Source organism: Saccopteryx leptura, chromosome 3 (assembly GCF_036850995.1).
Source record: "Saccopteryx leptura isolate mSacLep1 chromosome 3, mSacLep1_pri_phased_curated, whole genome shotgun sequence".
Taxonomy (NCBI): Eukaryota; Metazoa; Chordata; class Mammalia; order Chiroptera; family Emballonuridae; genus Saccopteryx; species Saccopteryx leptura.
The window spans coordinates 88,784,003-88,810,121 of record NC_089505.1 but is presented as its reverse complement, the minus strand read 5'-3'; the positions used below and the strand labels follow the sequence as shown (position 1 = coordinate 88,810,121).

At 40.9% G+C, this 26,119-nt stretch overlaps 1 protein-coding gene across 5 annotated transcripts in view; it reads left to right on the top strand.

Annotated features, from left to right (window-relative positions):
* Positions 1-26,119, top strand: part of RERE (arginine-glutamic acid dipeptide repeats) — a 422,789-nt gene that overhangs the window by 273,573 nt on the left and 123,097 nt on the right. For 4 of the 5 annotated variants that reach the window (XM_066374961.1, XM_066374958.1, XM_066374959.1 and 1 more), the window contains one exon: positions 25,366-25,414. In XM_066374961.1, the coding sequence (XP_066231058.1) occupies positions 25,366-25,414 (49 nt within the window). Of the gene's footprint in view, positions 1-9,376; positions 9,522-25,365; positions 25,415-26,119 lie in introns of those variants that run through there. The other variant, XM_066374962.1, reaches the window with a different exon arrangement.

The window sequence follows — 26,119 nt, the reverse complement described above, 5'->3', positions numbered from 1 at the left end:
TCCTTCAGTTTGCATTTATGATTTTTTTATTACTAAATTTAGATCCTCTGTCTTTGACAGGATTAACACAGAAGTCACATGTTCTTTTTCTGCATCCTGGCAGGGGTGCACAGCTCTAGTTTGTCATACTACTGCTAGTGCTCACTTGGGTCATTTGATTAAGGTGTTGTATGCCACCTTTGTAACAGTAAAGTGTTCTTTTTCTTTTTATAATGAATGACCATTTTGAGGGAGATTGCTTTGAGACTATATAGATATCCTTGTCTACATCAAATTTCAACTTATTTATTTATGTCAGGATAGATTAATGGCTTTCTGTTTTATTCAGTTTCTAATAAGTTAGCATCATTCATTTCGAGATCAGTCTGTCACAGATTTCGGAGAATGATACTTAGAAACCAAGATCAGGTGCTAGGTGTGGTCATTATTTTGTATCACTGCTCTCAGGCCTTTGGGTAAACAAGTTGAGAGAGAGAGGGAGAGAGAATGCACACTTTCACTGTATGTTTGTGTATCCATGACTTCATACCAGATTCTCCAATTCTAATCCAATATCATAGAGTTCCTACTAGGTTTTCCCTTTTCCTCTCCCTTCCTTCCCTCCCTCTCTCCCTCCCTCCTTCCTTTTTTTTGTAATTCTCATCTTTAACAGTAAGAGTCCTTATTTTATTATCTTTAATATCTTTACTTCCAATTTTTTGTCACTGACTTTGCTCTCTCCTACCCTTGGATGGGTTTTGACATCTTGAGTTGTATATTTAGTAGACTTAACCTTCGGTGTTTCTTAGTGTAACCTCAACGAATCAAATTTGTGACATCATCTGTTCTAGGTGTAGTACAATTGCCATATAGTGAATGCTTACTCTGCGCTAGCTCATTTAATTCCCACAATAGCTTAGGGAGGTTGATACTATCTTTATTTCATAAGTAAGGAAGTTGATATTAAATAATGGCCTAAGGCAGTGGTCCCCAATCCCTGGGCCATGGACTGGTATCAGTCAGTGGGCCATTTGGTACCGGTCCACAGAGAAAGAATAAATAACTTACATTATTTCCATTTTATTTATATTTAAGTCTGAACGATGTTTTATTTTTTAAAAATGACCAGATTCCCTCTGTTACATCCGTCTAAGACTCACTCTAGACGCTTGTCTCAGTCACGTGATACATTTATCCGTCCCACCCTAAAGGCCGGTCTGTGAAAATACTTTCTGACATTAAACCGGTCCGTGGCCCAAAAAAGGGTGGGGATCACTGGCCTAAGGCATACAGTCAGTAAACAGGAAACCCCAAGCCTGTTTGACTCCAAAGCTTGTGCTCTTTAACTTTTATGATTTCTTTATAGATTTATTCTTGTACAACTTAGTTTTCTTCTAGTTGTGTTGGAAGATATTTTAGTTTTTCTAATGAAGAAAAATGTGCTCACTAAAGAATAATATAACAAATACAAAAGTTGAAGAAGCAAACTGAAATAATACATAATTCTGTAACCTGTATTTGTGTATTTTTGAATATATATCCGTGTGTATAGGTATATGTATATGTATTAAGATTGTAATTAAAATATTGTTTATATATAATATACTTAGATTCATGCATTCCTTTAGCAGTTACTCTTCTATTAGCACAGTACCATGTCAGTAAACATTTTACAAAAATATTTGTAATGAACACTGTGTAACCATTATAGGGATGTCCCATAATTTATACTCATATTTTGAACATTTATGAATTTTCCAGTATTTGGTTATTTTAAATAACAGTGTGACTGTCTTTTTTCAATGTAACTCTTTGTACTTTAGCTGAAAAGTGACAATCTAGAGCTCCTTTATTTCAGTTAGTTTGGATTTGAGACATCAGGATTGACTTCTGTTTTAGTGCAGTCACCTTTCTCCTTATCACAGCTGGAAGAAAGAGGAAGTAGGTGAAAAACGTGTGCCTCCTCCCTTTAAAAGCAGTTTTCATGACTTTTGCTGGACTCCCTTTGTTCTCATTGGACCAAAAAGAAAAATAATTATACTCATACTTTGTGGGTGAATTCTACCAGTGTTTCAGAGAACAGGGAAAGTTGGTGCAGGTTCACCTAGTCATTCTATCCGGCTAGGAAACCTGTACACCATGCCAGGGGAAAATGTACCATCTGCAGGTCAGACTTATGGACATGCATGTAAAATGTTTAAATACAGTGTGTATTAGAAAATGGAATCTGGTAATGCATTAAAAATATTTTTTTCGGCCCTGGCTGGTTGGCTCAGTGGTAGAGTGTTGGCCTGGCGTGCAGAAGTCCCGGGGTTCGATTCCCGGCCAGGGCACACAGGAGAGGCGCCAATCTGCTTCTCCACCCCTCCCCCTCTCCTTCCTCTCTGTCTCTCTCTTCCCCTCCCGCAGCCAGTGAGGCTCCATTGGAGCAAAGATGGCCCGAGGGCTGGGGATGGCTCCTTGGCCTCTGCCCCAGGCGCTAGAGTGGCTCTGGTCGCAACAGAGCGACGCCCCGGAGGGTCAGAGCATCGCCCCCTGGGGGGCAGAGCGTCGCCCCCTGGTGGGCTTGCCGGGTGGATCCCGGTCGGGCACATGCGGGAGTCTGTCTGACTGTCTCTCCCCGTTTCCAGCTTCAGGAAAAAAAAAATTTTTTTTCCAAGTTGGATTTATAAAATATAAGAATGGTTTAATCATTTTTTTGTTAACATATTGTACCACTTCAAAATACTGAAGAAGAAAAATATGCAATCATCTTGATATAGAAAGAGCACTTGATAAAATTCAACACCCTTTCAAAATTAGGGGGAAACTCTTAGCAAATCAACTGTAGAATGAAACTTCCTTATTTTGGCAGAATACTTAACAACAGCATACAACAAGCACCATACTTAAAGGTAAAGTGCTGGAAATATTCTCAGTAATGTTAAAAACAATGTAAGGGTTCCCTTGTCTATTTAGACATGAAAAGGGAAATATGTGAGAACTGGGAATGAAGAAATGAACCTTTATGAATACAGTGTAGTAATTTTTATCATAGAAAATCTGAGAAAATATGAGCACATTGTTAAGTAAGGCTTGCTCTGTGGGAGTGGCCCCTGCACAGCTGATCCTCCATGGCGGTCAGTGGTCACAGCCAGAGCTTGCAGTTGATCAGCCTGGGGGTAAATTCTTCCCATTGAAGAGCAACAGCAATCAAGGCTCAACCAGAACAGGAAAGTATACACAGCTTGCACTGGGGGCACACCTCAAGTGCCCAGCTTGGGTGATTGGAGAGGCTGTGCCACTGGGCCCACAGAACACCTACTATATTAGGCTACCCTAGTAAGCCTGGGGGACATAGCAGCTCTACATAATACTTAGAAACAAATGCAGGGAGGCTGTCAAAATGAGGGGACAAAGAAACATGTCTCCAATGAAAGAGCAGAACAATACACCAGAAAAAAAATAACTGAACAAATGGGAGACAAGCAATCTACTAGATGCAGAATTGTAAACACTGGTTATAAGAATATTCAGTAAACTTAGTGAGAACCTTAACAGCATTAAAAAGAACCAGTCAGAAATGAAGGATACACTAACTGAAATGAAGAATAATTTACAGGGAATCAACAGTAGAGTAGATGAAGCCAAGAATCAAATCAGCAATTTGAAATGTAAGAAGCAAGAAACAGTACAGCAAAAAAGAAAAAAGAATCTGAAATAATGAGGACAGTGTAAGGAACTTCTGGGACCACTTCATGTTTATCAACATGTAGGAGCTGGAAGGGGAAATGGGAGAGCAAGAAATTGAAAACCTATTTAAAAAAATGACAGCCTGACCAGGTGGTGGTGCAGTGGTTAGAGCATCGGACTGGAACAGAGGACCCAGTTTCGAGACCCCGACATTGCTGGCTTGAGCATGGACTAATCCGGCTTGAGCATGGGCTCACCAGCTTGAGTTCAGGGTTGCTGGCTTAAGCACAAAAGTTGCTGGCTTGAAGTCCAAGGTTGCTGGCCTGAGCCCAAGATTGCTGGCTTCAGCAAGGGGTCACTAGCTCTGCTGTAGGCCCCCGGTCAAGGCACATATGAGAAAGCAATCAGTGAACAACTAAGGAAACTAAGGAGCTGCAATGAAGAATTGATGCTTCTCATCTCTCTCCATTTCTCTCTGTCCCTATTTGTGCCGCTCTCCATCTCTGTCACAAATAATAATAATAATAATAATCATGATGATGATGACAGAAAACTTCCTTAACTTGGTGAAGGAAGTAGATACACAAGTCCAGGAAGTGCAGAGTCCCAAACAAGATGAACCCAAAGAGGCCCACTCCAGGACAAATCATGATTAGAATGCAAAAAAGTTAATAACAAAGAGAGGACCTTAAAAGCGAGAGAAAAGCAGTTAGTTACCTCAAGGGAGCACCTATAAGACTGTCAGCTGATTTCTCAATAGAAACTATGCATACCAGAAGGGAGTGGCAAGAAATATTCAAAGTGATGAAAAACAAAGACCTATAAATAAAATTACTCTACCCAGCAAAGCTATCATTTAGAATTGAAGGGCGATAAAGAACTTCCCATACAAGGAAAAGCTAAAGGAGTTCATCACCAGCAAATCAGTATTCTGAGAAATGGTCAAGTGTCTTAAGAAGTAAAAGAAAAGAAAAGGTCAAAATATGAACAATAAAATGGCAGTAAATATTATACATATTCATCAACAACTGAATCTAAAATCAAAATAATTGAAAAAACAGAACAGAAACAGACTCATAGATACAGAGAACAACTTGACAGTTGGCAGATGGGAGGGGCATTGGGAGGAATGGGTGAATACAAAGATGAAGGGATTAAGAAGTCCAAATTGGTTGTTACAGAACAGTCATGGGATGTATAGTACAGCAAAAGGAATATAATCAATATTATTCTAGTAACTATTATGTCAAATTGGTGTGAAATTTATTGGGATGATCACTTAATAAGCTATGAAATGTCTAATCACTGAGTGTACACCTAAAACTAATATGATACTGTATGTTACCTGAAATTGAAAATCTTTAAAATGATTTTTTAAAAAGGTAGAGGAGGATAAAAGAGGGGATAAGTAGTGATGGAAGGAGACTTGATGAGGTGGTGAACACCCAATACAGTCTGCAGATGATGTGTTATAGATCTATACTCCTGAAATCTATATAATTTTATTAACCAGTGTCACTCTAATACATTTAATAAAAACTTTAAAAAAGAAAAAATGAATTAAGATGCATGCTGGATATAAGATTAATATATATAAAACTCAGTTCCATTTCCACCCTAGGGACAAACAAAATATAATTTAAACATACTTTCTGAAAGCTTCCTTTATTGATATGATGTTAGTACTGATTAGAGGTCAAATAGAATACCCTTTTCCAAGTGTTTTTCTCTAGGACTTCCTTATTTTTCATTGCTGTTTTTACTTTACAATTTCTTGTTAGCAAATAAAATATTTTAGACATCTTTATATTTCTGGTAAGTAGGAAACTTTAAAAAATAAGACCTAGGAAACTTCCATGTTACAACTCTGACTTTAATTTTGATATAATTTTTCTGCTCCCAAAATAATGAACCTATTGTGAGTAGACAAAGTAGTTTTTCAGTCAGTTTCATATAATAAATCTTTTCAGTTTCAGGAAGAATCCATTAGTACAGTACATTCATTTCACTTGCCCAGCTCCCCTTTATTCAGAAGTGTTAATGCTGCAGGTATTAATCACGAGGGATTAACTGAAGTGGGGGGGGGGTCTAGGATCCCGAGACGTGAACCTGGGATCACCAGACTTAAGGAAAGACTTAGTGACAGGTCACCGAAGGAAGCACTAGGACAGCATGTGTACAGGTGCAACTTTCATATCCCTGTAGGCTGCCAGGTGACTGATAGGGCAGTGCACCAGCACGAGTGAGGTGCAGGTCGTCAGCAGCAGTAGGCAGGTCTCTTGTGTTCAAGACAGCCAGTGGGGGAAAAAGCCTAGGTCTTGGAGGCCCTTCAGTGAGTACAGTTCCCAAGCTGTTGTCAGTGTAAGACAAGGCTTGGTCAGTGGAAATGCAGCCCATTTCTAGAACTGGAATTTATGGCTAAAAGTGGCACTTTACCTTACTTCAATGCCAAACCACTAGGTTTTTTGGCTTCTTGATTTTCTCTGACAAGGGGGTGAACTGAACTTCTGTTCTGAGGTTGACTAAACTTGGAGCTGGATGTTAAGCGCTATGGAAGCAGGTAGCCAGGCAGGTCAGATCACTCATTGCCACCAGTGTATCCAGAGTGATCTCCATGCTCCATGAGAACTGATGATTGATGGTTACAAAAAGTATTTTTTGTTGGTTTGATACACTTCCAAATTTTCAGTTTGGAATTTTATATGCATAACTTAAAGAAGAGTTATGAGGCTGGTACATAGACCTCCCATATATTGTTTCTCCCAGTTTACCAATTGTTAACATTTTGTAATATTTGCTATTCTATTTTTATTGATTTTATGTTATTTATCTGTTTAACTATATTACAGATTTCCATTATTACCTGTTTTTGCCATATTATTTTTCATGTTTGCCATCTTTGCATAATTGCTCTCTCTATAGTATTTCCTTTCCTGAACCGTTTGGAAATGAATATTGGATATCAAGCTTTTTTCCCCCTAAATAGTTCAATGTGTGTTTTCCAAGACCAAAGACATTCTCTTACACAGTCATGGCGTGGTTATCAAAATTAGGAAAGGCTGCATTGACATAATGCTGTATAATCTAATATAGTCCATACTCAAATTTTGCCAGTTTTTTGAATATTGACCTTCATAATGATTTTCCCCTGTGATCACGTGTTGGCATTCAGTTATTGTGTCTCTTTATATCCTTAGCCTTTCTTTGTTTTCATAACATGTTTCTTAGCCTTTTTGGTTTTTCGTGGCATTGACATTTTGGAAGAATAGAAGACAGTTTTGTCAAATATTCTTCAATTTGTGTTTGTTCAATGTTTCCTCATGGTTAGATGTAGGTGATGGGATTTTTGCCAAGAAATACTGTATGAGTGATGTTGTGCCCTTCTCAGTACATCAGATATATTTTTCGAGGTAGAAAATGAGAGTTGGGTAGTTCCAAGAAAGATGACTTTGATGTTCTTGCCCCCAGAGAACTTAAAATCATTTAAGAGAGGGGAGGCATCCCAGGAAAAGCCATGGTGAGTTAAGGTGCAGCAAGACCAGAACAAAATTCCCCCAGGTTTTCCAAGCTGGTCCCGTAAGCAGGTGTCTCCAGAGAGGCGCTGGTTGGAACTGTGGTCAAGTTGGTGGGTTTCCTCATGAAGGAGTGTGCAAGACAAGAGCATGAGCCCTGGGCTCTGCTGCACTGAGGGGTAATGGGAAAGGGACTCTGTCCAGGTGGTGTGTACAGAACAGCTGTGAGGTGACCGCGTCAGGGAAGACAAGGGGATGTTGAAAGAGGTTGGGGTTACTACTGGGAACCATGTTAAAGAGAAAAGCCCATGGGGTGTGGTAACTTGCCCTTAGAGTCACTCGGGGCCTTTGTGGAACTCAGCTTCCAGTCCCTGCTTCTTGACTTGCTGTACAGCAAGGATGTTTTGCTGTGTTACGCAGAACGGTTCCCATGGGTTTTCAGAGGAATGATGAACTTATTAAATTATTACCTTCTGTTTATTTCTCCAAGGAAACATTTTTCAAGTGAAAGGGTTTGGTAGGTGTTTTTTGTTTTTTTTAAAATACACATTTGAAGGAAATACTCTGGTGGTCATATTCATGCTATTTGGCTGCCAGGTTCTAATTTAATTGCTTTTGCTTTTAAGGAAGTCTTTTTCTCTAGAGTGTTTCTAGTTCCTTCTGGGACATGTTATCTTAATACGCCAATAGGGAAAATGGTCTTCTAACCTATAGATACTTGCTTCATGGGTCAAAAGTAAAACTTACTTAAGTGTACCTGACATTTCGTGTGTTGTATCAAATTGTACCTTCAGCATGATGAGCATTTTATTAAACAGTGTCAGGACTTGGTTGATTTGGTAGCATGAACACAAGCACTAGACTATGCGACCATCTGCATTGACTCTGGAAATCTCAGGGACACAGAGTGCCCTGCTCAGCAATGTTAACTTCTTCACACTCCTTTACATTCGTAAGAAACAGAGTCGGCACTGCTCTTTTCTACCTTATCTCATCCTTGATAAGTTTGAGGGAGTTTCATGGTCTTTCTTTTTTTAATTATAACTAAGTCATAATAGAAAGAATCATCTCTTAGTGTGCAAAAACTCAGCCCACTTGCATCCAGAACTAGGGTTCTGATATGGCTGACAGCCCAATTTGTCTTATTTATTTGTTTATTTGTTGAGGAGGTTGGGGAGAGGGCATAAATGTATTTTTAAGGATTCTAACAGAAAATGTCTTGGCTGGTGCTGTGACAATGTAAATGCTTGATGGTGCTCACAGCTAGGGTGATGTGGCCTTGGTTACATGGCTTCAGCACTTTTTTTTTGATGACTTTTAAATGAGTTTAGCTTCATGGGCAATGTTCTAAAGAATCGCCTCGAATTCTGAGTCAGGGGACCTTCACATCTTTAGATATTGGGTATTAGTGGCAGGGTATTCTTTGACCTCAGGATTTGGACCTTCCAGTTCTTCTTACTGTTAGAAGTATATTCTTTAGGCTAGACATACTGGAATGGGTATTACTATGGCAACTGTTTTTATTATTATTTGGGGAGATTTTAGAACTTCCTATCTAAAGGGGGTGAAGCTCTTTGCATAAACTAAATGTCTAGACACTGTGCTTGCTATACCGTCTCCCATCTGCACTATGTTCGTAGCTGTGACAGCGCTCAGCATGCTATATAGCTTTGCCAGGATTGTTCCTCTGCTCTTTTCCAAAATGTTTCAAGTTTTCAGAAACAAATTTGTGGGGTTACTCCCCTTATGCAGCTACTGCTATGCTTTTAAGTGCCTTGTAGTTAAAACTTCTGTTAATTAATTTTATAGTTATTTATATCTGTGTCTTTTGAATCTATCCTTCCGGCTATATAAAATCACAGTTTATTTATTTATTTTTTAAGACAAAACGTTCTGTTGTCGTGACAGAGCAAGGCAGTTATCTGAAGCCTCGCAATGGCTCTGCTCACTGAGTTCCCGGGTGTTGGCTGTCTCGGATCCCCTTTCTAAGGCCCCATTTCCCTGCACACTAGCTTGGTATGCGGGGAGAAGCTGCAGAGTCTGTTGGCTGGGCTTTATTTACGGAAACAGCAGGGTTGAGATTGATTGCGTTGAGAGACAGTGTGTGGATGAGGGAGGGTCACAGCACATGCTCAGTCCTGTCAGTGTGAGGGGGAAGTTTCTGCGTTCTGCGTGAAGGCTTAGGTCATAGCACACGCTCAGTGAAAGCTCTATGAGGTCTCTCAGACTGCATGTGCCTCCATTTTGAGTTTTTAGAGTAGAAAAGGGCAGAGTTTGAGCAGTAAGTAGAGGTTCAGGGAGACAGCTAGACTCACCAGAGCCTCTGTTAGTCATGGATGATCCATTCAGCCCCTGCAGGTAGGCTAATCTTCCTCTGGCCTCACAGAGACAGTGATGGTTTTTGCTGCTGTTTCTCACTTCTGAAGATGTTTATGAATCATTTCATCATTCATAGTGCATGTTCCTGAGAGCCTTTAATTCAGCCCTGGCTGGCCATGTATGTGGTGTTGCGAGGCGTGAAATCAGAGCTGAGGATGGGGTCTACCCGGAGATGTATTCAAGCAAACGGGGAACGTTGTGGGTCCCTCTGTCCCTGTCCTCTTCCCCTTTCCCTGATAGCTTCCTCTCTGGGTGCAGTTTTAACCTGACTCTTGCTGGGTGCCCTGTGCCGAGCTTGTTTGCTGTAAGCACCTGCAGAGCAAACCTGCAGGCTGCTGGGTTAGGGAATGCCTGGGCCCCAGAGCAGCTCTGTTTGGATATTTTAGGAAGGGTGGTAGGTGGGCAGCTATTGGTTGCTGTGAAGGTGGGTGGAACTTGTTTTGATTGAGAGCCTGTTTGTCAGAGCAAATTATAATTCTTGTGATCTTTTCCTGAAGTCTGGAAATGAAATAGTGCACGTGTTTTGGCGTATTCAGGGGACAGTTGCGGATTATGGTTGCAACAGTATCACCTTAAAATGGATGTTTTTAAGAAATGAAAGGTTATGTCACACCACTTTTTACTGTCCATTGCTTCAAAAGGAAGCAATCCTTTCTTCTTTTTGGAGCTTATGGACAGTTTCTTGGCAATTAAAAAACAGTGTACACAGTGGCATGTGGGTTAGAAATTGAGGTTGCAGGTGTTTTGTTTATTTTGTTTTAGCAGAGAATGGTGTGTGTGTGTGTATTTTGTTGTGTGACTTGCGAATTCTGGAGGAGAGGAGTAAAAAGTGGAGTTGATGCCTACCGAAGTGGTGGCATTGGCCAGGTTTTGTGCCCACTGCTCGATGGGGCTAGACACCAACCTTTTCTGGGAGGAGAAGTTCCACTTTTGGAGTGTCCTGTTTGCAGACAAGGCTCGGAAGGATGGTTGTCACCATGGTCACCATAGGAAGCCAACCTAAATATATAAGTTGAAGTCTTACCCCAGTAAATATAAAGTGAAATTGTATTGCTTGTTGTTCTCTCTTTTTCTCTTTTTCATTCTTTTGATGAAGGTTGGAAAAAATATGAAGTGACACTTAAGTTTTGTGCACTTGTGAGGATGAAGGGAAGCTGACTGTGGACGAGTGTGCAACTGAACGCACACACGGCACAGGAGAAAGTCCTCGTGTCATGAAAAGATGACAAGAGGAGGCCCCTGATTTGAATGGAATGTTTTTGGAGCTAATGGTAAATTCTGGGCACCGAAAATATTGCTGAACTGTAATCTGGCTCCTAAGAGGGTCAGTTTTGGGATTGCAATCAGGAACATGAATTATACAGGGATAATTTAGTGTTGGTGCAGTTATTACTGGTTTTTCATCTCTTCTCCCATTCATGTGAGAGCTCTCTTCCCATTATGATTGCATTGTTTGAACAGTGCATTTGGGAATTTGGGGCAGATACTTACTTTCCCCCAAATCATATAATGGTGCTTCTGGAATTTGTCTTATTTCACTCTATTTAGATACACATGTATTCCTTTAAGTCTGAAATTGTCCTTTCACATGTGGGATCCTTGCAGGACTACAGTTTCATATTTATTTTAGACACACACCCCCTTTTTTTAAATTAGAATACTTTTTTGGGGAAAGCAGTTGTGGAACTGCCTTTCTATTCCAGGATCTTTAATTTTCCTTAAACTTTTTTTACATTTAGCAAAGAAAATGTGGGCAGGACTCTGTACTTGTAGCTGAATCAGCTCTGGTCAAGTCCTTCCCCCTTGTCTGTCTGGCCTGGGGTGGCCTCGTACAGACATGTATGGGTGGGACTGAGTGCAGCTACCTGTTTAGAGACAGAGGACTTGTAGTTACCATGGTGATCTCTGGGAACCGTTTGTTGTTAAGAGTCGAATGCCTGTGCCTCAGATCCAATAAAGTTACTACAGCTGTATCTTGGGTGGTATGCATTTTCTCTATATGTTCTTGGAAAAATATTTTGGGAATGTTATTTGCTGGCCAGCCATCTCCTGGTTTAGGGCTTCTGTAGTTTTCTGGTGATGGTAGAGGTGAAGGAACAGACATGAGAAGTTACTCTCTTGGTTGGTGGAGTTGTCTAGGGTCCTGTTGCTTGGACACTGAACACATGCTAGTTAGTTTCATTTAGTCCCTGTTGTACTTCAGAGTATCAGGAATTGTTGGTTAATGTAGAAGTGTGTTTCCAAAAAAACATAAAAGTAAATGTTTACCAAAATATTATCCTGATCTTAGCTTTTCTTATCATTGTATTAGAATCTTGAATCAGAATCTGAGGAGGAGTCATGTTTAAAATGTTCCTCTGTCAACATAAATTTTGTAGAGTCTGTGAATCTGCTCATAACATAGATCTGTGTTTGACCATTTCCTAGACTCTGATCTTGTGTTAGCTTATGTATCAGACGACTCCGATACATCTAAGGCCTGATGTCTGCAGTGCACCAGTTATCCATTGCTCCTGATCCTTTTTTCTTTTGAATTCATTTTTCCTTTTCCATTTTCCTTTTTGGTCATTACTGAATTTCATTGTCTTTCCACCAGAGAGGCATTCATTCTAAAGCTGTAAGAGAAATATCTGACAGAATGAGACAGAAAATGACACTTAAGGGCTAACGGGAGATTTGAAATGATCTCCCATTATTTTACTCCTCCCCTCCCAAACTGATAATCACCCTGAGCAGTTTCTGATAGGGGTGGATACAGGTTCGTGGACGTTATCTCTAAAGCAAATCTGGAAGAGCCTAACCAGGCGGTGGCGCAGTGGATAGAGCACCAGACTGGGATGCGGAGGACCCAGGTTCGAGACCTCAAGGTCGCCAGCTTGAGTGCAGGCTCATCTGGTTTGAGCAAAAAAAGTTCACCAGTTTGGACCCAAGGTCACTGGCTCGAGCAAGGGGTTACTCAGTCTGCTATAGCCCATGGTCAAGGCACATATGAGAAAGCAATCAATGAACAACTAAGGTCTTGCAACGAAAAACTGATGATTGATGCTTCTCATCTCTCTTCATTCCTGTCTGTCTGTCCCTGTCTATCCCTCTCTCTGACTCTCTCTCTGTCCCTGTAAAAAAAATAAAAAAAAATAAAAAATAAAGCAAATCTGGAAGAAAGCTAACCCAGTCTCCTGATGTGAATACTGATACTTTAGATCTAAGCTAAAATAGTTCACTCTGATTCAGTTGTGATTATTAGATATTATTTTTATCGTTCAAAATTATTTGAACTATACATTTATTTGCGACTGTTTGTCCCCCCTATTAGATTGCAAGCTTCTCGGGCATGGGCCATATCTGTTCTTTAGACACAGTCCCCAGTAGAGTGCCTGACAAATGGGTTTCCAGCCTAAATATGTTGCATAAATGAGTAGCATCTATGGTAAAAGAAAAGACCAGATTTGGAGTTAGCTGGTGTGGTTCACATTCCACCTATAAGTGACGTTGGACCAGCTATGTGACATTGGATAAGTTTCTTCCTCCTCTGAATCTCAGTTTTCTCATCAGTCATATGGAGATAAAAAATCCTTCCCGGCCTGACCTGTGGTGGCGCAGTGGATAAAGCGTCGACCTGGAAATGCTGAGGTTGCCAGTTCGAAACCCTGGGCTTGCCTGGTCAAGGCACATATGGGAGTTGATGCTTCCAGTTCCTCCACCCCTTCTCTCTCTCTGTCTCTCCTCTCTCTCTCTCTCTCTCTCTCTCCCCCTCTCCTCTCTAAAATGAATTAAAAAAAAAATCCTTCCCATAGTTGTTATAATATTAGATGAAAACAGTATGGAAATGTTTGGTATATAGTTGCTCAGTGTATTACTGTTATTAATTCAAAGCCAGCTCTGTAATCTCTTGTAGGCACGGTTCTCTCAACAGCATTTGTATTTTTTGGTCAACCTATTTAATGAAAATCATGTTAAGAATTATGAAAATCATGTTAGGAATTATGGTAAATCAGTGACCAGTATGTTTAACCATCATTTACTGATTTTTTAAATGCTCTTTGGATGTTTAATTTTTCTTTTAGAGAAGCTTTACTTCCTTCTTGTATAACATTTAGTATTCCAGTGTTCAGTGTTATCCTATCTTACCACTTTCTCTAGGTGAAGAGGAATAAGGCAATGGTGATATTTTTTACAGCTTTTTCAGAGACTTCCCAGTGGGAGCAAAGTAACATTTACATGTGCATTGTAGACCTCCTTTACTAGGTCCAAAGGCCCTCTTTTTCTGGGGACACTCCTGTTTCTATTCATTATAAAGTTTGACTTCAGTATGCAGAAAGCCAGCAATAGTTCTGGTCAGGAGATTGGCTTCATTTTCAAATACTGTTCACCATATCTGTGAGTTGCTTTAAAAAGTATTTCAGTCATAGTGGATTTTTAAAAATAAGTTTGTTTTCTAAAGCATCAGATGTGTGTGTGCATGCAGCTTTGTGTCGGGCTGTGGTCCTTACAGCCATTTCCTTCTTTGCGGCCAGTGCTGACAGTAAAACCCAGGAGAAACCTGGGGTGGATGGACTCATATACGATGGGTAGACACTGCATGTTATTATCTGACCGAGGTAAGGCTGGACAAATAAGACATTTAGACAGTGGAGAGAAGTTGTGGTAGTGGGTTTTTTTGTTTTGTTTTGTTTTTTTTGGTGGGCCATTAGCTTTAATCCTAGCTTGCACCTGGTGGGCAAGAAATACACACAGTGGGAAAACACTTTCCTTTCCATTCAGGGCTCCCAAAACCACTGACTTATCCAAGTTTCCTAGAATCAAAGGTTCCTACCTCACAAGCCTTATTCACCTCTGTTCCCCATCTCCTTCTCTCTGCACAAAGTGGCCTCTCCTTCAGCTCTCCGCCATCTTGGCTGCTTCTCCTCTCCTCCACGTGGTCTTTCTCTGCTCTCCTTGCAATGCTAGTTTTAGGAACCCAGAGACCGTGGTAGTGTTTTAAAACCAGATCCTTTCTTACATGTTGTTAAAAAATATTTTTTATCACTTTTTTCTGATATTAAATATTACCGTGTAGAGGCCGTGTTTACTGCATATTATTGTCGACGTGGAAAGTCTTGCTGGTCCTTGGCCAATGCCTGTTCTTAACTTCTTAGCTTGGACTCTGAATTATATATAGGGGACCTTGTGGAGGGAGAGCTGTGTCTGTGGCCTGGAATCCTCTGTGATTAACTTACTGTGACCCCTTGAAAGAGCATTTTTATCCCCCATGCCTTGGTTTCTTCTGCTGAGCTGCAAGATTGGATTAGATGGCCTCTAAGGGACTTGATTAGAGAAAATTTAGAATGTTGTGATTCTGGATTTTGGAGAGGTTCCTGCCTTGGCCTTTGCATTTGTGTATGAATTTGGAACATTAACTCTTTTAACAGTTGACTGACTCTCTTTTTCTTCTGATTATTTTGAATGAATACTGACTTGTTTCTACTAGGCACTTCCTCAAACCTGTTCCAGATTGATTTTGCTCAGAGGGCTAGCTTTCTGTTACAAGTGATTGACATAATTTTGTAACAAAATGCTCAGTTGCTATCTATGCTAAACAATAATTTAGTTAAAATAATGGAGTCATTTATTCATTTAAATATATTTAGTGAGTACCAATGGACTCTGGGATATAATGGGGAGCTAAAAACAGATTTACCCACATGGTGCTTTTGGTCTGAAGGGCAAGGCATTCATTGAAAGAAATAATTACACAAAAGAAATATAAAATCATGACTGTGATAAGGGCTGAAGGAGAAGAGCTAGTGATGTTCTGGGAACTCATAATAAAGGAGTTAACTTCTATTCTCACTTGTTGCCAGCCCTCGGAACTAGTATAGTAACGACTGCAGGGCAATGGGAGCTGTGTCTACTTCTTTCCATAGATTAGTTTTTATTTTTATAGCAACTTTGCAAACCAGCCATTAAGAACTTCATTTCATAGATGAGGAAACTAGGGCTCAGAGAGATTGAAAAATGTCTTTAAGGTCGTACATAGAGCTGTCAAAACTTCAGTACTAAAATTTTAATCCAAGTTCATTTGACTCTGAAGTCTGTGCTCCTCCCCTGCACCTGCGCAGCTAGACTCAGATGTGTCTAACGGCTTCTCTCTCCCAGCAGTGGGGTGCCAAAGTCGCGGGGCATCTTGTTAGGATGTACAAAACATGATGATTTTACTCAGATTTAGGGAAAATATTTTCTATCTTAAAATGGATGAGAATATGTTTTGGATTAGAATATAAAGTTTACATGAATTTTTAAGATACTGTGTTAGACTAAAGAAACTGCAGACCTGTTCTAGATTCTTTGAGCATGTGTACTCATGCTGAACAGATCCGAGAACCCTGTGCCCTGCTCTGATCTTCCTTCTATCAGCCTCCTTTTCACTCCTGCCCACAACCCTTCTTAATTAGAAGTGATTCTGATAAGCTGCCTTTCTATTTTCCTAACATTTGGTGTATTTATTTCTGACCTACAGTCTATTTCTGTGGTTACTTTCAGAATGCGGTAGTAGAATTTCTAGTCTTTTTTTTTTTTTTTTTTTTTTTTTTTTATTTTTCTGAAGCTGGAAACGGGGAGAGACAGTCAGACAGACTCCCACATGCGCCCGACCGGGATCCACCCAGCACGCCCACCAGGGGGCGACGCTCTGCCCATCTGGGGCGTTGCTCTGCCGCGACCAGAGCCACTCTAGCGCCTGGGGCAGAGGCCAAGGAGCCATCCCCAGCGCCCGGGCCATCTTTGCTCCAATGGAGCCTTGGCTGCAGGAGGGGAAGAGAGAGACAGAGAGGAAGGAGGGGGTGGGGGTGGAGAAGCAAACGGGCGCTTCTCCTATGTGCCCTGACCGGTAATCGAACCCGGGTCCCCCGCACGCCAGGCCGACACTCTACCGCTGAGCCAACCGGCCAGGGCCGAATTTCTAGTCTTTTTGTTGATTTCATGTCAGTCTTCCTGCTGAACTTAGCACACTTTATAAGAATTATCTACTGTGTGAGCCTTGCAATCTGAAGGACAGGTAAGGGAGATTTCACAGTGACCCATTCACACCTGACGTCAGCCACCTTGCAAGGGCTGACTTGGTGGTTACCAGGCCCAGCCTTTTGGGAATGGGCCACAGGCTGCACCACTGTTACATTTGTGTTTGGGATGGGGACCAGGTCTGGGTTATGCTAGGAAGTCACGCCAGCTCCTCTAAAAGGCCTCTGCACTGCCAGCTCATGCCGTTTTCCTTGGACCCCAAGTCCTGTCCCTCTTCTTCCCCTGTAGACTCAAGTCTTTGTCCATGCTCATGGACAGATATTTGGGTGCCCTGAAAGCGTGTTCATGGACCCGTGCCTCCCCTCCCATCATGATAAAGAGTAGCTATAGGGCAGGCGCTCTGCCAGCTGCCAGCCGCTCTACGGGAGCCCTCCCCACATCTGGCCCACCACCAGCCAGCCTCCCCTTCTCCTTTGCATAGACCCATCTCCCTTTTTGATATTCAGTTGCAGGCTTCCTGCTCCTTTCTGTCCATTCCCTGTTTACTTCTTAGACTAAAATGTTTCCATGGTAACAGGTTACTTTTCAAAGGGAACATCTTGTCATTTTATTTAATCCACTGCAGCTGAAGAGGCCTGAAATATTAAGTTGTAGTTGCCATGGATACTGCTTTGTTCATTGGTTTCTTTTGTATCAGATTTCATATACAATGAATTTCTTTCTATTTTTTTTAAATGCTTGAGGAATAAACACAATGACTTACATTATTCTTATAATTTGGCTTCTGGGACTACTTTTTTCATATACCAAAGCAAAGATTTGGAGAATAACAGAGACTGAAGAATCTCAGCTGTTTTGAAAAACATGTATTATTTACATTAGACACACAGAAATTCCTTCTTGCTGGTGAGGATAGTGACAATTCTTTTCTTTCTTTCTTTTTCTTTTTTTACTATGATTCACAGTTAAGGATTTCTCAAAGAAGGTGATCCATACCAGAGATCCTGTAGTAAACACAGAGAAAAAAAGAGAAATACATGACATCATTCTCATTGCTCATTAACTGTGGCATTCTTTCTTTACTTGTTCAGCTGTTTACAGTATACATTGGGGGCGAGTCTGTTTGTCACTTAAGCAGCTTTTCTCATTTTTGGCTTTCTTTCTCATCTCCATTCTGTTGGAATGCTGTACTCAACTAACCTCTTCTTTTGACCTTTAGAAACTTATAATTTTCAGATGCCTAGGAAGTTACAGGCTGCTCCTGAGTGCTCCCATGCACCCTTCTGTGGCTTTCCCAGTGGACACATTGTATGTAGCTGTGGTGCAGGAACAAAGCCTAGACATCTGCACTCGTACACTGTGTATATAGGTCTGTGCCATATTATCACAAGTGCAGCCACGGTAATAGAGACCTAGTCCAGCATTGCAAAGGTTTCCCCATCCTCCCCCCCTCCTTGACCATTCCTGACAGCTTGCCACTCATCTGTTCTCCAGCTTTGTCATAATGTTACATAAATTGACCTTTAACTTGGATAAGTTTTCTTTTTTAACATGGTTTTCAAATTTTAAAAAAAAATTTCTTTTTTACTATTTTGTCTTGCTTTAGTGCTTGAAATGAACATATCACTGAATTAGAGAAAAGGATATGGCTTCTTATACTGGTTCTATTTGTTTGTAATTAATTGTACAAGTTTGGTTCAGTAACTTAATCACTCTGCCATATGGGACTGTGATTGGACCCTGACTTTGGAGTTAAGTAAACGAGTTCTAATCCTGGTTTTCCCACATGTTAGCCGTGTAACCCTTGTCAATTTCTTAACCTCTCTTAGGTTCAGTTTCCTTATCGGGGCTGGTAATAGTGGCCACCTGCCTTATAGGGTCATCCTTAATATTAGATAAGAAAGTACATGGAATTTATGTAGCTTGAAACACCTGGGACATAGTGGATGCCCAGTGTGTGTTAGAGCCTTTATTGATGTTACAGTCAGTACTGCTGTTTTCTATAAAGTGGAGATACTGCCTCATGAGGAATAATGAAATAATGTATACCCGACATAGAAAGCACTATTATTTTGCTTGTGTTTAATCATACAATTTTAAGATACCTGAATTTAAGATACAATGGGTGAATACCCTGAGGCAAGGATAAAGGTGTACATAGATGTGTCCTGCATTGTCCTAGGGTGTGACTTCCATCTCTCGTTTCTTATTTCATATGGAGTATCTTTTATCTGGCCTTCCTAGGATTTACACTGTCCTTGGTCTGGATTTTCCTTCCTTAATTGATGGCCACCTTGGCTTTGCCCATACCTGCTGTGTTAGTTAAACACTGCTGTATAGCAAGCAGAAACCTTTTAGTAGCTGTGCTGTTTAAACAGAGGAGGACAACCTGACCAGGTGGTGGCGCAGTGGATAGAGCGTTGGACTGGGGTGCAGAGAATCCAGGTTCAAAACCCTGAGGTGCTAGCTTGAACACGGGATTGCTGGCTTGAGCGTGGGATCATAGACACGACCCCATTCATGGTCGCTGGCTTGAGCAAGGGGTCATCCACTCTGCTGTAGACCCCCCCCCCCAGGTCAGGGCATGTATGAGAAAGCAATCAATGAACAACTTAAGAAGCTGCAACAAAGAGTTGATGCCTCTCATCTCTCTCCCTTCCTGTCTGTCTGTCCCTATCTATTCCTTCTCTCTGTCTCTCTGTGTCGTCACAAAAACAAAACAAATAAATACAGGACGGAATGAGATCTGGATTTCTGTGACTATCACTACTAATACTTTCATTAATTTCAAGATATGAATTGAATTAATATATAAAATGAGATAATACTGTAGAGCACCCAGAATAGATATAAAATAGTCAATTTTGATAACCCTGGAATCAGAGCCTTTTGAGTTTAGCCTGCAATATTTTCTGAAGTTCAGAATGTTTCATAAGCAGTACTTCTCAAAGTGTGGCTTGTGGACCTCATTATAAATTTTATCAAATCTCAACCTTCGAGGCCTGTCTTTGTAATATTCTTAGTGAAGAAATGGGAAGCGACATAAAAGACTGTTGCATGCCAAAGGACATAGATTGTTCTAGAAGCTCACCCAGCCACTTTTTCCACTGCACACTATTTTCATTTGAAAGAACCAACAGGCCAACGGTGGATATTCAGACTTGGGTAACTGGCAGACACTGTATTGCAAAGTGGAGGAAGTTAGCCTGCCATTTCAAGGAAAACAGCTGATCATACTGGCCAATGCTAAGATTTGAGCTTGGAGGGGTGGACGACTAGAATTTTGAAAAACTGTACCCACCTCTTTGAGATTGACAGCTTCTCTGCACCTACAGGCTTTCCTTATGAGATGGGTGATGATATTAATGAATGTGATTTTTAAAAAATAGTGTAATGACTTTAGTTGGACAGCTTTGTTGGTTAGTACATCATCCTGCAATGCAAAGGCTGCCAGTTTGATTCCCGCTCAGGGCACATATACATAGAAACAAACAGGTGTTTCTGTCTGTCTCTCTGAAGTCAATCAATAAATACATATTTAAATATTTTTTAACAGTTGTGTAGTGAACTGTATTAGTATCTGAAGATCTGCAAAACTTAGTGAACTGATATTTTCCATCTAGCCACATTATAAAATAATGTGTGGGTAGAAGATCCATCCAAAGTCCAAGACAGACAAATGGATCTTAAAGGAGTCTGAAAGATCATTGTAAGGTTTTAGGTTCACATTGTACAAAAACCTTTGAGAAATAATCACTTGTGAGCTTTACGTGTAGTATCAGAAAGAATGTCTACAGTTCTGAAAAAGGTATTAAAAGATTCTTTTTTTTTCATTTGCATATCTGTAAGAGGCTAGATTCTCCTATACATTAACAAAAACAACATGTTGCAATAAACTGAATGTAGAACAGATAGGAGAACTCAGCTGTCTTTCATTAAAGAGATCTGCAGAAATGTAAAACAGTGCCTTTATTTTCACTAAGATTTTTGTGTATGTACAATCAATCATGTTTCATAAAAAAAGTCATGCATGTTAATATGTAATGAGTTAATTGCTATGAATAAATAAATATTTTGAAATTTCTCAAAAATGATTTACTTGGGATGCTTAGTAATTTAAAGACTGTAGGGATCTAAGACCAAAAAGTTTGAGAATTGTTTTGTTACCTAAGAGAAAAAATGTAGCAATCAGCCTGTGATTATTGAGTGTTTTCTATAAACTGTTGATACTACATATAAATTAATAATTCCTGGTGATTTTTGTCCAGTTTTGCATCTTAGTAGTCCAGAGATATTCATGCAGCTAAGGAATTTTTAGTTTGTCCTGAATGCATACTAATGACAAGTAGGAACTCGGTTAGCTTCTAGGGGATGCAAAAAGTGAATTTATTCTCAGGTTTTGTACTCTGGAAGCTGATGGTCCCAGAGTGGGTGGAGATGGGAATGCCCACATTAGCCATAGGAGATTATTCTTCTCTGACAGTGCAGTGTGAGCCCCAAAAGGAGCATTCAGGAAGAAAGGGAGCAGGGGAGGAGTGTTTAATTTAAAGTAGAGTTTGGATACTGTCAAAAGAAGATTGTTCTGTAGATCTCAGGTACAGTTGGATACTGGCAGTTTCTCACAAAGCCTGCTTCCTGTCTTTCATCTTTAGTTCATAGTCTGACAGTTTTTCTGTCGGATGCAGCCAGTTCTCTGTAATAGATTGTGTTGCTGTCTACCTCTTTATATGGACCCAAAAAGTTTTTCTTCCATTTATTCTATATTTGGGAGTTTCTGGATATGATAGCTGATGCCAGTGTCTGCTTACCTAGGATACTAATCCTGCTCAGAAATAACTTATATCTTTTAGTGTGAAACCCTAATATTTGAAAGTTAGATATGATTAAGGAATGTTTTTGTTGTAAAAATTGATTTTTGGCCTAACCTGTGGTGGCGCAGTGGGTAAAAGTGTCGACCTGGAATGCTGAGGTCGCCGGTTCGAAACCCCAGGCTTGCCTGGTCAAGGCACATATGGGAGTTGATGCTTCCTGCTCCTCCCTCTGTTCTTTCTATCTCTTTCCTCTCTCTGTCTCTTTCTCTCTCTGTGTCTCCTCCTTCTAAAAAGATGAATAAATAAAATGTAAAAAAATAAATAAATTGTAAAAAAAATTTGAATTTTAAATTTTTTTGGTCTTTTTTAAAATTGATTTTAATTTGTTGTGTTTACATAGTTACAAGTGTTCTCCTGAATGTGTCTCCCTTTTTTGTCTGTTTTTAACGAGAGAAAGAGACAGATAGAGAGAGATGAGAAGCATCAGCTCATAGCTGTGGCACTTTAGTTCATTGATTGCTTTCTATACTTGCCTTGACCGTGGGGCTCCAGCTGAGCCAGTGACCCCTTCCTTGCTCAAGCCAGTAACCATGGGTTGTGTCTTTGATCCTACCTACACTCAAGTTGGTGACCCTGCACTTAAGCTGGTGACCTCGTAGTTTTGAACCTGGGTCCTCAGCGTCCCAGGTCGGTGCTCTATCCACAGTGCCACCACCTGGTCAGGCTTTAAATGTTTTTGTTGTTTTTTTGTTTTGTTTTGGGTTTTTTTTGTATTTTTCTGTAGTTGGAAACGGGAAGGCAGTCAGACAGACTCCCGCATGTGCCCAACCGGAATCCACCTGGCATGTCCACCAGGGGGCGATGCTCTGCCCGTCTAGGGCGTTGCTCTGTTGCAACCAGAGTCATTCTAGCGCCTGAGGCAGAGGCCATGGAGCCATCCTCAGCACCTGGGCCAACTTTGCTCCAATGGAGCCTTGGCTGCGGGAGGGGAAGAGAGAGACAGAGAGGAAGGAGAGGGAGAGGGGTGGAGAAGTAGATGGGCGCCTCTCTTGTGTGCCCTGGCCAGGAATTGAACTCGGGACTCCTGCACGCCAGGCTGACACTCTACCACTGAGCCAACCGGCCAGGGCCTGTTTTTGTTTTTTTTAAAGGGTCTTTGTTTTTCCTTTATTTTTTACGTTATTTTGTACTTACCTTATAGTAACCTTCATGAATATTAACATAAAGGAGGAAAACTGTTTCCAATTTAGGCTCTTAAGATACCTCAGCATGCTTTTTGGTTTCACCTTTATCATTATTAGCAGTATGACTAATTATTCGCTTCCATTTTTACACAAATAATTAAGATATAAGTAATTCTATTCAATAAGGTATTTGGGGGTTTTGTTTTTATTATTGTGGTACAGGTTTTTTTAGCTAAATATCATATTGGCTTATTAAAATATTTTTAAAAATTAAAAACACAAAAAAATAGAAAAAGTGTTAAACTAAAAGGAACCAGGAATGTTTGTCTTGGATTTATGAAGGACTTAACAGTGTATGTAGACAGTGATGGGGAAATGCTTTCATAACCAGCCACTTGAGGGGCTTGGCATAACACAGACCTAGAACAACGTGCGAGTTGAGCTGTGGCTACAGATTACTGGATGGGCTGTGGCTGAAGCTTTCTGAGATGATACATTTTGGCTCAACTAACATGCAGGCAGGCAGGCATTTGGAAAGTATTTAGAAATAAAGGGAGAGAGCTTTTGGCAGCTAGTTTGGCTCTTAGCTAGTTATGAAACAAAGGGACAAGTTAGAAGGGAAATTGGGAATGCCGACTGCTTGCTTTTCTTAAAGAAGTACTGGTGATTAAAGTAGCCTCCTGGCCCATTGGTTCTTCTCCATGCCTCCTAAAACAGCTTCTGGTAGCTGGTACAGAAACCTGCTAGAACAGTCCACCTTGTAGCTTCTGTTTTTCAGCGTCCCATTTGCCTACTGAAGATGTGAAGATGACTTATATTTTAAAAGTCAGCCCTTCACGTCGTCCTTTTCTACCACCACCCCCCCTCCACCATTCAGCCTGCACATCTGCTGGGCTTTACTCCCACGTGGGACGTCCTCTGCTGTGTTTATTTTCTCCTTCAGAGTCCTCTTTGGAACTTAACCTGTTCATGGGCTGTTTCTCCCTGAAGCCTGCCTAGTTTTGTTCACTCGCCATGTCAGTTTTGTTCTGTTTCTCCTGAAGTGTTCTGTGCTCTGAATGTAGTGTGGTTGGCCCTGTTCTGGTGTCTTGGGGTGGATACTAGCTCCCCAGGTAGATGGGTTGTAAGCTTATAAGTACTGGAGACACATCTTTTCTTTTTGTTACTCATTTCTCCTTTGTCATGTCTATTGGCTACCTTGGCCAAAATAAGACTCTTCCTGAGAAAAATTTGTTGAAGTAGAAGAAGGAAGTGCTGGACCCAAGGCCTTTGAAGGAAATAATAGTTTTTCAAAATTCACTTTAACAAATTCAGCAGTGGAAGTGTCATATGAACTGGGAGTCCTGGCAGGGCAGGGGCTGCGTTGCTTTGTTCTCCACGGTGTGCCAGGAAGGACTGCGCACAGCCAGGGACGGAAAGGGTACCCAGTGACTGTCATGAAGGAGTGAAAGGAGGAAGACTCTCCGCACACTTGCGGGTGTGTGGAGTACATGGGGAGGACGTTAAGTGAGGTTTCTTGGAAATAGTGCTTTTTAAAAGGAACCTGATGGTTAGGATTTGGAGCAAAGGAGGGTGGGCCTTGCAGGTGCAGTAAGAGTGGCATAGACCGGCTCTCTCTGGGCTCTGACCTAGTTTGCAGCGACAGGGCTAAACACACCTAGAAAGCTCGAAACACCGGTGAACGCAGGACCCATCATGGTGCCTTCCTCAAGAAAATGGTAAAGAAAATGGAAATTAACCAGAATGCCAGATACCCTGGCTCCTTCTGTGTGAAACCAAGATGAGAAGATGAGCTGTGGGATCTGGCACTGTGGTTCCTGTGTGGAAACAGCCGCTGGTGGAGCCTGGCCCTGCATACCACTGCTGCCATCATAGCACAGCTGCAACAGGAGACATGAGCTTGAAAGACCAGGAGAAGCTCCACAATTTGCAGTTAGCTGGGCTCATTCCCTCACATCTTTTTTTTTTTTAGGTGAGAGGAGAGAAGACAGATAGACTCCCACATGCGCCCCAACCAGGATCCACCTGGCAAGCCATCTGGGGCCGATGCTTGAGGACTGAGCTATTTTTAGCACGTAAGGCTGTTGTGCTCAGACCAACCAAGCTATCCTCAGCATCCAGGCCATGCTCGAACCAGCCAGTTGAGCCACTGGCTGTGGAAGGGAGAAAGAGGTGGGGAGAGAAGCAAATGGTCATTACTCCTGTGATCCCTGACCAGGACTTGAACCGGGACGTCCATACGCTGGGCCAATGCTCGATCCATCTACTTAATTCCTTAGCCCTTCTTATCATCTGACCTATTATTTATTTCTGTGGTTTTTGTTTTGTTTTGTTTGTTTCTTAACCTGAATGAGAATACACATTCCAAGAAAGCAAGGACATTATTTTGTTCATTGGTTTATCCCCAACGCCTAAGATAATTTTTGGCTTATAGTAGGTACTTAATAAATATTTTGTGGAAAGAATGAATGAGCGAATGACCTAGCATGTGTGCTAGGAACCATAAGTTATCTTGTTTATGTTTTAATAAGGTTTATTGTAGGGCACCCTGAAATGTTTTGAAAAGAGGAAGCTTCTTTTGGGATTATCCTATAGGCCTGTGCGTCTCTCTGTGGTGTGGACGAATGACGGGTCAAGTTACGGCTGCATTGACAGAGTTTTAAGAGATGTGTGTGTGTGTGGGGGGGGGTACACGTACGAGGAACCATTAGAAATGGTGCATTCTTCCTAGTTATACCTCATTTATTTGAAGTCAGTTAGTTTCCTTGAAAAGTATGTGAATGTTTATGCCAAAACTACACGTGCTAACCAAATCTATTCTTTTCATAACAGGAGACTGAACAGTACCCAGGGGGAAATTCGTGTTGGTCCTAGCCATCAGGTAAAGCGCTCAAGTTTTATTAGCTTCTTTAGTAGGTTTTTATTTCTTAGTATTCTAGTATTCTGCAGGCCCTTTTATTCTGTTGAGCAGCAACTTGGAACTGTTGTTATCTCTACAGGAATTTTTTATACAAATGCAGAGGGGTTTTTTTTTTCCTCCTCAAATTACTTCATACTTTTGTTGTTTAATTATGGTAAAATGTATAAGTGTAAAATTTATCATTCTAGCCATTTTCAAGTGCACAATTAAGTGGCATTAATTATATTCATAGTGTGCAGTCATTACCACCAATTTCCAGAACTTTTTCAATTTCCCAAACTGAAATTGTACCCATTAATTAAACACTAACTCTTCATTCTTCCCCCTTCAGTCCCTGGCATTGACATCTCTAATTTCTGTTTGTATAAATTTTCCTGCTCTAGATCTTTCGTATCAGTGAAATCACACAGGATTGTCCTTTGTGTCTGGCTCATGTTCCTTAGCATAATGTCTTCAGGGTGCGTCTGTGTTTAACGTGTGGACATTTCATTCCTTTCTAATGCTGAATAGTCAGTCCTTATATGTAACACATTTTGTTTATATCTAGTCACCTGTTGATGAGCATACTTGTTAACTTTTTTAAAACTCAAGAATCAAGCTAGTTAAGATACTTGTCAGTGGGCCTGACCTGTCGTGGCGCAGTGGATAAAGCATCGACCTGGAAAT